Below are 17,569 nucleotides of genomic sequence, written 5' to 3'. Positions count from 1 at the left end.
GCTTTCCAAAGGATGATTATTCTCAGTACAGGGTCTACTTTGAAAATGACTTCTATCCAAAATAAAATAATAGTAGAGAACGGGGGCCAAGATGGCTGACTAGGTAGATGCTACCTCGGATCCCTCTTACAACACAGACTGGGAAAAACAAGTGAATTGATCACATACATGACAATCTATGAAGCCTGACCAACAAACACAGATTTAAAGAGTTGACCTGAGTGACAGAGACAGAGAACGAACAAATACGGGGAAGCAGAGAATGTTTTCGGATCCTGGAGCCAGTGTCCCAGTCAGGTTACCTTGGCGCCATGCTCAGGACTGGGTGCAGGGGAGCTGAACACAACATCCTGTGACGGCGCAAACACGGGGCACAGCACTACCCCCCTAAACTGACCTCGGGAGGGGGCCCAGCCGGTCAGCGTGGGCGGCGCAGCGATACCGCTGGAAGGAGGAGAAGTCGCTGGGAGGCAGCAACTGGCTTTGGAGCCAGGAGTGCAGCATCCCAGCCGGAGAACCTTGGCATGGGGCTTTGGATTGGGCACGGGGGAGGTGAACACAACATCCTGTGAAGGTGCAAACATGGGGCGCAGCCCTACCCCCCTGAACTGACCCCGGGAGGTGTCCCAGCCAGTCCGCGGGGGCAACGGGGTGATGCGGTTGGCGGAAGGAGAAGTCCATGGGAGGCAGTGACTGGTTTTGGAGCCGGGAGTGCAGCGTCCCAGCCGGGGAAACTTGGCGCCGAGCTTTGGGTTGGGCGCAGGGGAGCTGAGCATGGCATCCTGTCACGGTGCAAACAAGGGGCACAGCCCTACCCCCCTGAACTGACCCCAGGAGGGGGCCCAGCCAATCCGCATAGGCGGTGCGGCGAAGCGGCTGGCGGGAGAAGTCCCCGGGAGGCAGCGATTGTTTTTGAAGCCGGGAGTACAGCATCCCAGCCGGGGAACCTTGACGCTGGGCTTTGGATTGGCAGCGGAGGAACTGACCACGGCTTCTGCAGGCCCGACCCTCAGGGGCAATCTCTACCCAACCAGCACACATGGGCGACACGCCGCTCGGAAATCTCAGATAAAATAGTCATTCCAAGCAAGATAGGTAACTTTGTCTATATTCCGGGGTGTTACTCTCTCCTGTTTTTATGAACCCTCCCCTCCCCTTCCCAGGCGGCTTCATTAACATTGCAATTTCCTGAGCCAGAGGGAGAACTGCTCCGGGGTTTTTCTTTTCCCTTTTTTTTTGGTCTTTTCCTAACCCATTCTTCAGGCCTGGGAGAAGCAACCACAAAAAACCCAGGGACCAAAAATCCTTCCCTAACTGGACTAAAAACACAGAACCAGCTCCAGCCAAGCATATGTGATCCACAGTCTCCGGCTTTCAACCCTACAGGGAACAAGGTGGCTATTATAATGCAAAGGCATTTCTGATAGGGATCTGACTACATTTTTTTTTAGCGGATTTACTGAAAAGACAAATTTCCCAGGTCTGATACCTCTGCTTATTCAACAGAGCCCTCACTGACCCACAACAGGGAACTGAGGGCTGAAGCTCCCCTCAGACCACCTAGCCTCCTGCCTTAGGGGTCTAAGGAGGGTGACACCTACCAATCTGTAGAGGTACTTGCATTGGGGGCCTAAGGTACAGCTGCAGAGCCCACGCACCAAGGTGCATTAGGAATAAGGACACACCTACCTCACTGACACTTGGGGGAAGCCTGTCAGCATCCTGCCCCCCCTGGAGTGTGAACCCCAGCTGCTAATAGAATCTGGTGCACACAACTATCACCACTACTTCTCAAGGTGGATAGGTGATAGGGTGCATCACACACTTGATGACCCAAAATCAGATTCTACTCAAGAATAGTGAGTGGACTCAGGCATATATATCTGGTAACAGCCCAAACCAGCTGGTAATAGGTCATAAGTAAGTCAAGGGCTACAACAATCAAGACAGCACAATCTAGTAGCCCATCCATGTATATTGAAAGAAAACAAAACAAGATATGACTTAGTGAGCAAATATAGAATAAATCAGTACAATATCTTAGTGATGGCTTGGATACAGCAGTCGATATCAAACCACATAAAGAAGCAGACCATGACTGCTTCTACAACCCTCCAAACTAAAGAATCAAAATCTTTCCCAAATGAAGATACAATCCTGGAATTGCCAGGCACAGAATATAAAAAACTAATTTACAGAATGCTTCAAGACATCAGGGATGACCTCAGAAGTGAAATAAGGCAATCTACAGAAAAAGTCAAGGAACACACTGATAAAACAGTTGAAGAACTCAAAAAGATTATTCAAGAACGTAGTGGAAAAATGAATAAGTTGCAAGAATCCATAGAGAGACAGCATTCAGAAATCCAAAAGACTAACAATAAAATTACAGAATTAGACAACGCAATAGGAAGTCAGAGGAACAGACTTGAGCAATTAGAATGCAGAGTGGGAAATCTGGAGGACCAGGGAATTGACACCAACATAGCTGAAAAAAATCAGATAAAATTAAAAAAAAAATGAAGAAACCCTAAGAATCATGTGGGACTCTATCAAGAAGGATATCTTGCGAGTGATTGGAGTCCCAGAACAGGGAGGGAGGACAGAAAACACAGAGAGAATAGTAGAAGATCTGCTGACAGAAAACTTCCCTGACATCATGAAAGAAGAAAGGGTATCTATCCCAGATGCTCATCGAACCCCATTTAAGATTAATCCAAAAATAAAAACACCAAGACATATTATCATCAAACTTGCCAAAACCAAAGATAAAGAGAAAATTTTAAAAGCATCCAGGGATAAAAGAAAGATCTCCTACAAGGGAGAATCAATAAGAATCAGTTCAGACTAGTCAGCAGAAACCATGCAGGCAAGAAGGCAATGGGATGACATATACAGAGCACTGAAGGAGAAAAACTGCCAGCCAAGGATCATATATCCAGCACAACTCTCTCTCAAATATGAAGGTGAAATTAAAACATTTACAGATAAACACAAGCTTAGAGAATTTGCAAAAACCAAACCAAAGCTACAAGAAATACTAAAGGAAATTGTTCGGTCAGAAAACCAATAATATCAGATACCAGCACAAAACAAGGTCACAGAACAGAACATCCTGATATCAACTCAAATAGGGAAATCACAAAAACAAATTAAGATTAATTAAAAAAAAATGCTCAAAACAGGGAATCATTGAAGTCAATATGTAAAAGATCACAATAATCAAAAAGAGTGACTAAATACAGGTGGCATAGAACTGCCATATGGAGAGGGATACAAGGCAATATAGGACAATACAAATTAGGTTTTTACTTAGAAAAATAGGGGTAAATATTAAGGTAACCACAAAGAGGTATAACAACTCCATAACTCAAAATAAAAACGAAGAAAAACGTTAACAACTCAGCAAACATAAAGTCAAATTCTATGAAGATGAGGAACACACAATTTACAAGGAAAAACGTCTCAGCACAAAAAAGTAAGTGGAAAATTGAAATTGTCAACAACACACATAAAAAAGCATCAAAATGACAACACTAAAACTAATCTATACTTATGCTGAATGTAAATGGACTAAATGCACCAATAAAGAGACAGAGTCTCAGACTGGATAAAGAAACACGATCCGTCTATTTGCTGCCTACAAGAGACATACCTTGGACTTAGAGACACAAACAAACTAAAACTCAAACGATGGAAAAAAAATATATCAAACAAACAATAAGCAAAAAAGAGCAGGAGTAGCAATATTAATTTCTGACAAAATAGACTTTAGACTTAAATCCACCAAAAAGGATAAAGAAGGACACTACGTAATGATAAAAGGGAAAATTGACCAGGAAGATATAACCATATTAAATATTTATGCATCCAATGACAGGGCTGCAAGATACATAAAACAAACTTTAACAGAAATGAAAAGTGAGATAGACACCTCCACAATTATAGTAGGAGACTTCAACACACCACTTTCGGAGAAGGACAGGACATCCAGTAAGAAGCTCAATAGAGACACGGAAGACCTAATTACAACAATGAACCAACTTGACCTCATTGACTTATACAGAACTCCCCACCCAAATACTGCAAAGTATACTTTTTTTTCTAGCGCACATGGAACATTCTCTAGAATAGACCACATATTAGGTCATAAAAAAACCCTTTGCAGAATCCAAAATATCGAAATATTACAAAGCATCTTCTCAGACCACAAGGCCGTAAAAGTGGAAATCAATAACAACAAAAAAAAAAAAAAATAGGGAAAAGAAATCAAATACTTGGAAACTGAACAATAAAAAAAAAAATACCTTCCTGAAAAAAGACTGGGTTATAGAAAACATTAAGGACGGAATAAGGAAATTCATAGAATGCAACGAGAATGAAAATACTTCCTATCAAAACCTCTGGGACACAGCAAAGCAGTGCTCAGAGGCCAATTTATATCGACAGATGCACACATACAAAAAGAAGAGAGAGCCAAAATCAGAGAACTGTCCCTACAACTTGAACAAATACAAAGTGAGCAACAAAAGAATCCATCAGGCACCAGAAGAAAACAAATAATAAAAATTAGAGCTGAACTAAATGAATTAGAGAACAGAAAAACAATTGAAAGAATTAACAAAGCCAAAACCTGGTTATTTGAAAAAATTAACAAAATTGATAAACCATTGGCCAGACTGACTAAAGAAATACAGGAAAGGAAACAAATAACCTGAATAAGAAACGAGTTGGGCCACATCACAACAGACCCAAGTGAAATTAAAAGAATCATATCATATTATTATAAAAAATTGTACTCTAACAAATTTGCAAACCTAGAAGAAATGGATGAATTCCTAGAAAAACACTACCTACCTAAACTAACACAATCAGAAGTAGAACAACTAAATAGACCCATAACAAAGAAAGAGATTCAAACGGTAATCAAAAAACTCCCAACAAAAAAAAAGCCCTGGCCCGAATGGCTTTACTGCAGAGTTTTACCAAACTTTCAGAGATGAGTTAATACCACTACTACTAAAGGTATTTCAAAGCATAGAGAATAATGGAATACTACCTAACTCATTCTATGAAGCCACCATTTCTGTGATACCAAAACCGGGTAAAGACATTACAAAAAAAGAAAATTATAGACCTATATCCCTCAGGAACATAGATGCAAAAATCCTCAACAAAATTCTAGCCAGTAGAATCCAACAACATATCAAAAAATTAATCCACCATGACCAAGTGGGATTTGTACCAGGTATGCAAGGCTGGTTTAATATTAGAAAAATCATTAATGTAATCCACCATATAAATAAAACAAAAGACAAAACCCACATGATCTTATCAATTGATGCAGAAAAGGCATTTGACAAAGTCCAACACCCATTTATGATAAAAACTCTCACCAAAATAGGAATTGAAGGAAAATTCCTCAGCATAATACAGGGCATCTATACAAAACCAACAGCCAACATCACTCTAAATGGAGAGAGCCTGAAAGCATTTCCCTTGAGAACGGGAACCAGACAAGGATGCCCTTTATCACCGCTCTTATTCAACATTGTGCTAGAGGTCCTCGCCAGAGCAATTAGGCTAGACAAAGAAATAAAGGGTATCCGGATTGGCAAGGAGGAAGTCAAATTATCTCTATTTGCAGATGACATGATCTTATACACAGAAAACCCTAACGAATCCTCCAGAAAACTACTGAAACTAATAGAAGAGTTTGGCAGAGTCTCAGGTTATAAGATAAACATACAAAAATCACTTGGATTGCTCTACATCAACAAAAAGAACATCGAAGAGGAAATAACCAAATCAATACCATTCACGGTAGCCCCCAAGAAGATAAAATACTTAGGAATAAATCTTACCAAAGATATAAAAGACCTATACAAAGAAAACTACATAGTACTACTACAAGAAACTAAAAAGGACCTACTTAAGTGGAAGAACATACCTTGCTCATGGATAGGAAGACTTAACATAGTAAAAATGTCTATTCTACCAAAAGCCATCTATACATACAAAGCATTTCCGATCCAAATTCCAAAGTCATTTTTTAATGTGATGGAGAAACAAATCACCAACTTCATATGGAAGGGAAAGAAGCCTCGGATAAGCAAAGCATTACTGAAAAAGAAGAAGAAAGTGGGAGGCCTCACTCTACCTGATTTCAGAACCTATTATACAGCCGCAGTAGTCAAAACAGCCTGGTATTGGTACAACAACAGACACATAGACCAATGGAACAGAATTGAGAACCCAGATATAAATCCATCCACATATGAGCAGCTGATATTTGACAAAGGCCCAGGGTCAGTTAATTGGGGAAAAGATAGTCTTTTTAACAAATGGTGCTGGCGTAACTGGATATCCATTTGCAAAAAAATGAAACAGGACCCATACCTCACACCATGCACAAAAACTAACTCCAAGTGGTCAAAGACCTAAACAGAAAGACTAAAACAATAAAGATCATGGAAGAAAAAATAGGGACAACGTTAGGAGCCTTAATACAAGGCATAAACAGAATACAAAACATTACCAAAAATGACGAAGAGAAACCAGATAACTGGGAGCTCCTAAAAATTAAACACCTATGCTCATCTAAAGACTTCACCAAAAGAGTAAAAAGACCACCTACAGATTGGGAAAGAATTTTCAGCTATGACATCTCCGACCAGCGCCTGATCTCTAAAATCTACATGATTCTGTCAAAACTCAACCACAAAAAGACAAACAACCCAATCAAGAAGTGGGCAAAGGATATGAACACACACTTCACTAAAGAAGATATTCAGGCAGCCAACAGATACATGAGAAAATGCTCTCGATCATTAGCCATTAGAGAAATGCAAATTAAAACTATGATGAGATTCCATCTCACACCAACAAGGCTGGCATTAATCCAAAAAACAAAAATAATAAATGTTGGAGAGGCTGCGGAGAGATTGGAACTCTTATACACTGCTGGTGGGAATGTAAAATGGTACAACCACTTTGGAAATCTATCTGGCATTATCTTAAACAGTTAGAAATAGAACTACCATACAACCCAGAAATCCCACTCCTTGGAATATACCCCAGAGAAATAAGAGCCTTCACATGAACAGATACATGCACACCCATGTTTATTGCAGCTCTGTTTACAATAGCAAAAAGCTGGAAGCAACCAAGGTGTCCATCAACAGATGAATTGTTAAATAAATTAGATTATATACACACAATGGAATACTAGGCATCCATAAAGAACAGTGACAAATCTGTGAAACATTTCATAACATGGAGGAACATGGAAGGCATTTTGCTGAGCGAAATTAGTCAGAGGCAAAAGGACAAATACTGTATAAGACCACTATTATAAGATCTTGAGAAATAGTATAAACTAAGAAGAACACATACTTTTGTGGTTAAGAGGGGGGGAGGGAAGGAGGATGGGAGAGAGTTTTTTACTGATTAGTTAGTAGATAAGAACTGCTTTAGGTGAAGGGAAGGACAATACTCAATACACGGAAGGTCAGCTCAACTGGACTGGACCAAAAGCAAAGAAGTTTCCAGGATAAACTGAATGCTTCAAAGGTCAGCGGAGCAAGGGAAGGGGTTTGGGGACCATGCTTTAAGGGGACTTCTAAGTCAATTGGCAAAATAATTCTATTATAAAAACATTCTGCATCCCACTTTGAAATGTGGCATCTGGGGTCTTAAATGCTAACAAGTGGCCATCTAAGATGCATCAATTGGTCTCCACCCACCTGGATCAAAGGAGAATGAAGAACACCAAGGTCACACGATAACTAAGAGCCCAAGTGACAGAAAGGGCCACATGAACCAGAGACCTACATCATCCTGAGACCAGAAAAACTAGTTGGTGCCCAGCCACAACCGATGACTGCCCTGACAGGGAGCACAACAGAGAACCCCTGAGGGAGCAGGAGATCAGTGGGATGCAGACCCCAAATTCTCAAAAAAAGACCATACTTAATGGTCTGACTGAGACTAGAGGAATCCCGGCGGTCATGGTCCCCAAACCTTCTGTTGGCCCAGGACAGGAACCATCCCCGAAGACAACTCATCAGACATGAAAGGGACTGGACAGTGGGTAGGAGAGAGATGCTGCTGAAGAGTGAGCTATTTGTATCAGGTGGACACTTGAGACTGTGTTGGCATCTCCTGTCTGGAGGGGGGATGGGAGGATAGAGAGAGTTGGAAGCTGGCAAAATTGTCACGAGAGACTGGAAGGGCTGACTCATTGGGGGAGAGCAAGTGGGAATATGGAGTAAGGTGTATATAAACTGATATGTGACAGTTTGACTTGATTTGTAAACGTTCACTTGAAGCTCAATTAAAGTTAATAAAAAAATAAATAAAATAACAGTAGCCGTCCCTATTACTAGAGTATAACCAGAAACATGAGCATTAGAACAAAGAGTTAACTAATCAAAACACTTACATTCAGATCAGTGAGAGGAAAAGAGAGCGTGGCTGTTGTTGTTGCGTGCCACTGAGTCGATTCCAACTCATAGCAGCCCTATAGGACATAGCAGCCCTGTACGACCCTCTGTTAGCCCAAGACTGGAACCATTCCCAAAGCCAACTCTTCAGACAGGGGTTGTGCTGGGCTATAAGACAGAAAATGATACAGGTGAAGAGTGAGTTTCTTGGCTCAAGTAGACACAGAAGACTATTTGGGCAGCTCCTACCTGGTGTGAGAAGAGAAGGCAGAGGGGGACAGGAGCTGGTTGAATGGACACAGGGAATACAAGGTGGAGAGAAGGAATGTGCTGTCACATCAGGGAGAGAGCAGCTAGGAGTACATAGCAAGGTGTGTATAAGTTTATGTATGAGAGACTATTTGTAAACTTTCACTTAAAACACAATAAATAAATTAAAAAAAAAAGCAGCCTAGAAAAAACAAACATCATTATCATAGCCACTTATTTCATGAAAAGGAACTTGAATTCAAAATCAAATTTCCACTTTAAGAGTTCATTGCATAATATATATAGTTTATCGAACACTTTAGAGCTACGATTACATTTATATTTCTCATTTTGATGTATTTGTTGCTCTTATTCAGCTAATCCTTTCACTGTCTTTTAAATTCCCAATTAACTGCCCTCCCCTATTGATTTTCAACTTGGAGTATGTATCAAAATTAATTGGACCTTCTTTTCGAATTATATATTCCTGAACCCTGTCCCTGGAGATTCTAATTCAGCAGATGTAGATGGATTTCAATCTGTCAATTCTGTAACAGAAACGTTGTAGATAATTCTACATGTACCGTTGACAAATGCAATTTTTAGTGGATGTCTAAGTGTGACTTATTTGACTTTTGTGCTCCAGATCCTAATATGCAGAGGGACAAAACCATGTAAGGAGCCTCCCTTATAGAATGTGTTCTACCTGAGCGATTTGTGCCTAAGTTTGCACTCCTTGCACAGTGTTTAGGCTTTGAGAAAATTGAATAGTAAAACGTTAATACTTATCGCACCCTCACCCAATTCCAGCAACCTAAAAGGCAGAAAATAAAATAGAATGCATGTGTAGTTACACCCATATAATAAAAAAAGTCATTTATTCAACAACTATTTAATAAGAAGCAATAAATCTAATGTATTTTTGTCACCTTAATTAATACCAAGGTGCATAATACTTGTTCTCTGTCTTCAACAAACCTAGAATCTGGAAGGGAAGGAAAAATAAGTCCAACATAAGTATAATATGGAGCAGCTTGTGATAAATATCATAAGAATGATAAAAAGGTGATTAGATGAAAATCCAGAGGTGGAAAAAGTGCTTTTAATTACGGGAGTAAGGTAAAGCATTATATGTAGGAAAATTGCATTTGAACAGGATCTTGAAAGTAGATGGGATTTTTGCAGGTGTAGATGGATATAAAGGGAATTTCAAATATAGATATTACTACAAAGAAGTGAATATGGGAAACCGAAAACTGATCAGAGAATAAAATGCTGTTCAATTTATCTATAAATGCAAGTAATAAAAACTAAGAAAGAAAAAATAATTTGAAGCCAGATTATGGAGAACTTTGGCGTCTCTTGCGAGTAATAGAAACCATAAATAGTTTTTTAGCAGGGAAATAAGAAAAACAAAGTTTAACTGATGTAGTCAGGCTAAGGGATAAGAAAGATCTAAATAATCGTTTTTTCCTCCTTAGTTTCTCTGTGTGAGGAATTTGCTTTCAGATGTTATTCAAACAATCTGTGGTCCACAGGCCAGTTTTCGTAGGGCAAAGATACTTAATCTCCTCAATTGGAAGGAATACACAGAGTCACTATACCAAAATTAATTGGCCAACGTTCAGACATTTCAGGAGGTAACATATGATCAGGAACCCATGGTACTGAAGGAAGAGGCCCAAGTTGCACTGAAGGCATGGGCAAAAAACAAGGCTCCAGGAATTGATGGAATATCAATTAAGATGTTTCAACAAACAGATACAGTCCTGGAAGTGCTCACATGTCTATGCCAAGAAATTTGGAAGACAGCTATCTGGCCAACTGACTGGAAGAGATTCGTGTTAATTCCTATTTCAAAGAAAGGTGATCCAACTGAATGTGGAAATTATCGGACAATATCATTAATATCACATGCAAGTAAAATTTTACTGAAGATCATTCAAAAGTGGCTGTAGCTATCTGGTGTCTTAAAAGTCTGTGAGTCACCATCTAGGATACACAACCTTCAGTATGGATTACACCTCAGCATAAAGAAAACAAAAATGCTCACAACTGAACCAAGAAGCATCATCATCATAAACAGAGAAAAGATTGAAGTTGTAAAAGTTTTCATTTTACTTGGATCCACAATCAATGTCCATGGAAGCAGTAGTCAAGAAATAAAATGATGCATTGCATTGGGCAAATCTGCTGCAAAAACCTCTTTAAAGTGTTAAAAAGCAAAGATATCACTTTGAAGACTAAGGTGTACCTGACCCAAGCCATGGTGTTTTCAGTTGCCTCATATACATGCCAAAGCTGGACAATGAATAAGGAAGGCTGAAAATAATTGATGCCTTTGAATTATGGTTCTGGCAAAGAATATTGAATATACCATGAACTGCCAAAGGAACGAACAAATCTGTCTTGGAAGAAGCACAGCCAGAATGCTCCTTAGAAGCAAGGATGGCGAGACTACATCTCACATACTTTGGACATGTTGTCAGGAGGGATCAGTCCCTGGAGAAGGACATCATACTTGGTAAAGTACAGGGTCAGAAAAAATCAGGATGACCCTCAACAAGATGGACTGACGCAGTGGCTGCAACAATGGGCTCAAGCATAACAACGATTATGAGGATGGTGCAGGATTGGGCAGTGTTTGGTTCTGTCGTACATAGTGTTGCTACGAGTCAGAACCAACTTGACCGTACCTAAAAACAATAACACATGGTGTGTGCATTCATTTCTACCTGAACAAATTAATCATACCATGTACACCCTAATTGCCTTAAAGTAAAAATGGAAGAGACATTGATCAATGAAAGTAAATACTTATATTGATTGGCAAATCACATGTTCTAGAACGCATTTTAATCAATTGACTTAAATAGCAATATTTCTTGCTGTTTTCCTTCATATCCATGCTAAGGAGCCCTGCTGATGCAAGGGTTAAGGATTAACTGACAAAGATCAACCTAGTCATCGAAATAAGAAATATAAATATGACCTTAGCTCTAACGTGTTTGGTAAACTATGCATAACCACCAATGAAGTCTTTAAAGTGGCTGCTAACCTAAAGGCTGGCTGTTCGAACCCATCCAGTAGCTCCGCAGAAGAAAGACCCAGTGATCTGTTCCTGTGAAGATTACAGCCTTGAAAACCATATGAGGAAGTTCTACCTTGTCCCATGGGGTCACTAGGAGTGGAAATCAACTCGACGGCTCCTAATTACAGCAACAACAGCTCTTCTAAAAAGTCATTTCTAATTTCTCCATATTTTATTGTGAATGTCCTATAATGTTCTCTATCTCACCATTTCCCTCACCTGGTTCTCCACATATCACCTCTGTATGCTCCAACGCATCAACAATGGTATTTTAAATGTTTCTCAACTTTACATCTAAATTTTTGGTGACACACCACGTCTTACAGTTCTCCAAACTATGCCCTCCGGAAACTCCTTGGGATCCGTATTCCAGATGGGCAAGCTATTTGTTAACCATGGTGCCTTAGAAAAGTTGTCAGGACCCTTTACTAATTCCTCAGAGAACATGTAATCATAACCTTTTTCATGATTCGTTGATTTGGAGAAGAACTTTTCTAATGCTGTAGAGGCCAAGTCCCAGGTGAATATGTGATAGAGAAAGTGCATTCTTAATTTCTGTGCATTTTGTTTATTTAGTCTGAGATAGAAGCATATGGTTTATCAAACAGCTCCTTTAGAGATTTGATCCAGATCAAAGCCAGGAAAATTTCATCTTTTGAGCATTACTGAGGGTTATGACACCCCTATGTCTATCCTCTTTCATTCCATAATTTCTTAGTGCTGACTTCATGATACTTCTGGTCTAAGGCATTTTAAAAAGGGGTACATGTTGCTGAAAGAAGTACAAACATAAATTCCACTTAACCATTCTGAAAGACTCCCAGAGCGCCGGAGTAGAGAGTAGGTTGGAGGAAGAAATTCTTTCGAAAATCTTGTGTTTGCGTGCAGACGGTAAGTGCTCACAACTTCTGGAATTCATATCCCTGCATATCGCCAAACACAAAAAAAATTCAGGGACCCTTCATCCCTGATATATTTTGCATGAGACTGTGGAATGAAAGAAGTTTACTTATGACAAAACAAAGTATTTGACTTTTGTCAACAGCTTCTGTATTGGAAAATTTTGTTTAATTTTATACTAGCGTACAAGAAAAATCAATCCTGAATATTTAGGGGCAATATCATCCAAAAAATAAAGCCTTATATCTGACTTTCCTTTTGCAAACTTCTGTAAAAGTGAAAGATTAAGCATAAATTTAAAGCCATTGCTATCTACAGAGGATATTGCAACATTACAACCTTAAAAGTCAATGTTGGTAAGTAATATTATGGAATTACATGTTTATGATGCATATACAAACAATGGAAACCCTGGTGACGTAGTGGCTAAGTGCTACGGCTGCTAATCAAAGGGTTGGCAGTTCAAATCCTCCAGGCGCTCCTTGGAAATTCTATGGGGCAGTTCTACTCTGTCCTATAGGGTCACTATGAGTTGGGATCAACTCGATGGCACTGGGTTTGGTTTTTTAGCTTATATGAACAATGACAGCAACAGAAAGTCAGCTATGTCGGCTTTAAAGGAAATATTGTCAACTTGGTCTACAGTATGTCCATTTCCATCACATCTTTATATGATACATCAAGTAATATCTTTAACTGAGACTTAAATAGTCATAATATACTTAAAACCTACTTTCCTGAGTCTGTGGTGTTATAGAATGGGTTTAGGTAAGAAACTAATACATTTATTAAGTGCTAACTTTGTGCTCAGTGCTCACCAGAAACTATCATCGATCATCCCTGCCCCAAAATAACAAGCTTACAAAATGAATCTAACTTTGCCTGGTTCTAGCAAGGGAGAGGTTTAGAAATAGGTAAAGCTTTGTTTCTATGCAGACATCTGCCTGCTGTGCCCTAAATTCAGAGTATATGGCCTAGAAAAGTCAGACTTCATTCTCTTTTTAACTGATGATTCTTTTGGAAAATGACAGGTTCACTGCCTTCCCTTCATTCTTAAAAATGAACGCATTTTAAACTATCCATAACTGTTGACAATGTGTCTCTTAAATTTGCAGATTACTGAACCAATGAATGTCTCCAAGCCAGATTCCAGTTCTGCTTTTGTGAGTGAATTTATACTCCTAGGTTTCTCTTTTGAGTGGCAAGTTCAGGTCCTTCTCTTTTCACTCTTCACTACAACGTATGTTCTGACTATTACAGGAAATGGGGCCATTGTTTGTGCACTGTGGTGTGACCAGCAACTCCACATCCCTATGTACATGTTTCTGGGGAATTTCTCCTTTCTAGAGATCTGGTACGTCTCTTCTACAGTGCCCAAGATGTTGGCTAACTTTCTCTCAGAGACAAAGACCATCTCCTTTGCTGGTTGTTTCCTCCAATTCTATTTCTTCTTCTCTTTGGGAACATCTGAATGCTTCCTTTTGGCCATCATGGCCTTTGATCGGTACCTTGCTATCTGTCGTCCCTTACACTACCCTAATATCATGATGGGGCATCTCTGTGCCAAACTAGTTATTGTCTGCTGGGTTTGTGGATTTCTGTGGTTCCTGGTCCCCATTGTTCTCATCGCTCAGATGCCCTTCTGTGGCCCAAATATTATTGACCATGTTGTATGTGACCCTGGGCCACTATTTGCATTGGCATGTGCCTCTGCCCCAACAACCCAACCGTTTTTCTACACTCTAAGCTCATTAGTTATCTTTGGTAACTTCCTTTTCATCCTTGGGTCCTGTACTCTTGTCCTATTAGCTGTGTTCCGTGTGCCTTCAGCTACTGGGAGACGTAAAGCCTTCTCAACCTGTGGGTCTCATTTGGCTGTGGTATCACTGTTCTATGGCTCTCTGATGGTCATGTATGTGAGCCCAGGACTTGGACATTCTGCAGGAATGCAGAAAGTCGCAACCTTGTTCTATGCTATGGTGACCCCACTCTTCAATCCTCTCATCTACAGCCTCCGGAATAAGGAGATGAAGGCAGCCTTGAGGAAAGTTCTGGGGAGTTCCAAGATAAATTAAGACATACTACATGATTACTCCATGGTTAAGTCAGTATAAAAAATACCAGTATAGTCTAATAAAAAATACCAGTATAGTCTAACAAAAAAAACCAGTATAGTCTAACAAAAAATAATTATAGTCTAACAAATTATAGTCTAACCAGTATAGTCTAACAAAAAATAATCAGAGTTACGTAGTTATCCAAATCTTCAAATGTGAGTCTGGTAATACTGATTTCATTAACTTATTAAATTAAGCACCTATGGGACCATTTCCAATCATAAAATAGCCAGGTTATGTAGGTAAATTGAACAGTTGGATTCCTCTTTGGCACTTCTGCTGTGTATTAATTAAAGAATATAAACATCTGGGTGTTTTTTTGGATGGTTTTCATATGGCTCATCTGTGATAAAAATCCCTATTTACATTTGATAATTTAAATTTAATAAAATCATAACTGTTGTTTCATTTCTTTATTTGCTTGTCTGTAAATAAAAGGAGAAAAACCCTATATATTTTCTGATTGTTGTTCTTATATTTGACTCTGTTACGTGAGTGATATGGTCATTCCTGATAAACCCTTAGAAAGCAATTTATCCAAAATTTCTATGTAATAATAATACTATTCTAGCCAAATGACATCCAGCCATATGTTGTTTTCTTTTCATATTACCTCATTTTATGCTTCTAAAGGGCAGCTTTTAGTTCTATGTATAATAATACCTGTCAGAATATTCAGAAACACGGTATTCTGGTTACCTATTATTTTTTACCTAAACAAGGTAACACCAAAAACTTGATGGATCGGTTAATTGAGTTTTTGATGAGAGTATCTTCTCCTAAAAACTGGAGAGGAAAATGGTTTACTTGCATTAGATTTGTTGCTGAAGAGTAACAGCTATTTGTTCATTGTTATTTGTTGCTGAACAATATTATGATAACGTTAAGGAAATTTTTAAAAGCATCCATAATTCAGTGACTCTAATACAACTGTTTTTATTGTGTCTGTTTCATTTAATATAATGGCAACCTTGTTTTCTTGTATGAGAAGTTTTTAAAATTATCATTTTTAGGAGATATATTATTTGATTAAACTAATATGTGTGGATTATGAATTTTATGTGTTGAGCTGAACATTTTCCCAGAAGGAGGATTTTCCTTTCAAGTAGCTTGAAGGTGGTGTGTAAAGGATAACAAGAAAGAGAATTTTCAGAAGGCAGTTTAGAGAAAAGAAGAAATTCCACCACTACACAATAATGGCCTCTTACAGAATTGGTACTTGGCATTCAGAGGTAAGATTCTCAAGTACTCCCACATCTTCCTTCCATCTACCACCAATTTTTTTACTGAATGTTTTGTTCCTACTTGTTTTCTGTAAAAAAAAAGAAATCTCAATACAATCTTCATGAAGATTTGGCAGGATAAGGTCTTCCAAACCTAAATTAGGACTCATCATCTACTCCAAAAACAGATCTCTCTCAGAAGATCCAGAGTATAAGAACACGATATGCATGAGACAATTTTCATTTTAGCACTTTTCTCTTGTAACAGCTTCCTGAGCGACAGACGGATTATTCAGTTCAAAAGTTAGAGTAACTGGGAGTTTTAGCATGGGCGTCCCCAATAGAAAAACCATCTGTGCCTTTGATGTGAGAAGTTGTCAAGCCCCTTATTCAATCTTACTTACCAGAAGTCTGCCATGTATCTCTCACATAATCCATTGAGAATGTTCCCTAGCCCTGTACTCCCTTCCCAGGGTAAAGGACTGTTAAGTTTCCTGAGATCAGATCGGTAAAGGGCTCAAGAAGAACAGGCAGTAAAGGTCAGCAATATTTCCACCATAAGCTGAGAATTCTCTCTTTTGAGTTACTAAATTAGCATGTTTCTTTTCAATTGTCTCTTCTTATAACCCCAGACGCTATGCTTGGTTCACAATCCTTTCCACAGTATTATTTGACCTAACACTACAATTTATATATGACATTTTATCAAAGCCAAACTGCATCCCAAAGAAAGGGAAGGAGGGCAAAGAGAGAGAGAGAGAGGATTAGGAATAACAGTAAAAACATACTGTTCTTTTTTCCCCCAAGCACTAAAACTTTTAATAGAACAGAGCAAGATGATATTTAAAAATAGGTGCTGGTTAGTGGTTTCCTTAGGGGAACTGAAAAGAGAAAGTCAGTATTTTCTACTTTCAACTGTAAGTCATGGTGTTGATTAGCTGTGTTTAACCCTGTGGTAAGCTGACCAAGCATTGAATCTAGCTCGATTACAACTCCCTCACAAAATAAGATTTATTTATATAATGAAACATTAGGTATGGTTGTCTTTCAGGAAAAATTAGCATGTAGGGACCACAGGAAAGCAATATCACAAGAGAGAATGAAATTGTTAGTCTAACAAGCATAGATTCGTAAACTTACCACCACACCGTTTGCTCTTACTGACAATATTGAAAGAAATAATAATTAACATTGCAAAACCACTTGTTTTGTGGCAGCCATTGTCTTAAATCCTTTACATGTAATACTTCCTTTACTATTCATGACAACCCAAAGAGGTTAGGTCGGTACTATTATACCTTCAATTTACTGAGGATGAAACAGGCTCAAAGAAGAACTTATAAGCTGGAGATGGGATCTGATCTCAGGCAGACTAACTCCAGAGCCCACACTCTTTACTACTTTGCACAAGAAGTGTCAACACTCTGGAATCTGTTTGTTTTCAAACATACATTCCATCACTTACTAATCGTGTGAGCTCGTGCAAATTATTTAAGCTTTCCACCTTGATTTTTCTTATCTATAAAATGGAGTTAGTGATAATAC

At 38.9% G+C, this 17,569-nt stretch overlaps 1 protein-coding gene across 1 annotated transcript; it reads left to right on the top strand.

The window, feature by feature from the left end:
- Positions 1–13,754: 13,754 nt before the first annotated feature.
- LOC135232473 (olfactory receptor 11H12-like) lies at positions 13,755–14,759 on the top strand. The gene has a single exon (XM_064291834.1). The coding sequence runs from the start codon at positions 13,779–13,781 to the stop codon at positions 14,757–14,759; it is 981 nt and encodes a 326-aa protein (XP_064147904.1). The 5' UTR covers positions 13,755–13,778.
- The last annotated feature ends 2,810 nt before the right edge of the window (positions 14,760–17,569 follow it).

Source organism: Loxodonta africana, chromosome 10 (assembly GCF_030014295.1).
Source record: "Loxodonta africana isolate mLoxAfr1 chromosome 10, mLoxAfr1.hap2, whole genome shotgun sequence".
In the NCBI taxonomy this organism is placed as follows: Eukaryota; Metazoa; Chordata; class Mammalia; order Proboscidea; family Elephantidae; genus Loxodonta; species Loxodonta africana.
This window is presented reverse-complemented; position numbering and strand designations above follow the sequence as displayed.

Bases quoted from the DNA above. Each gene is read 5' to 3' on its own strand.
- LOC135232473 (XM_064291834.1), top strand. From the start codon at position 13,779: ATGTGTCTCTTAAATTTGCAGATTACTGAACCAATGAATGTCTCCAAG.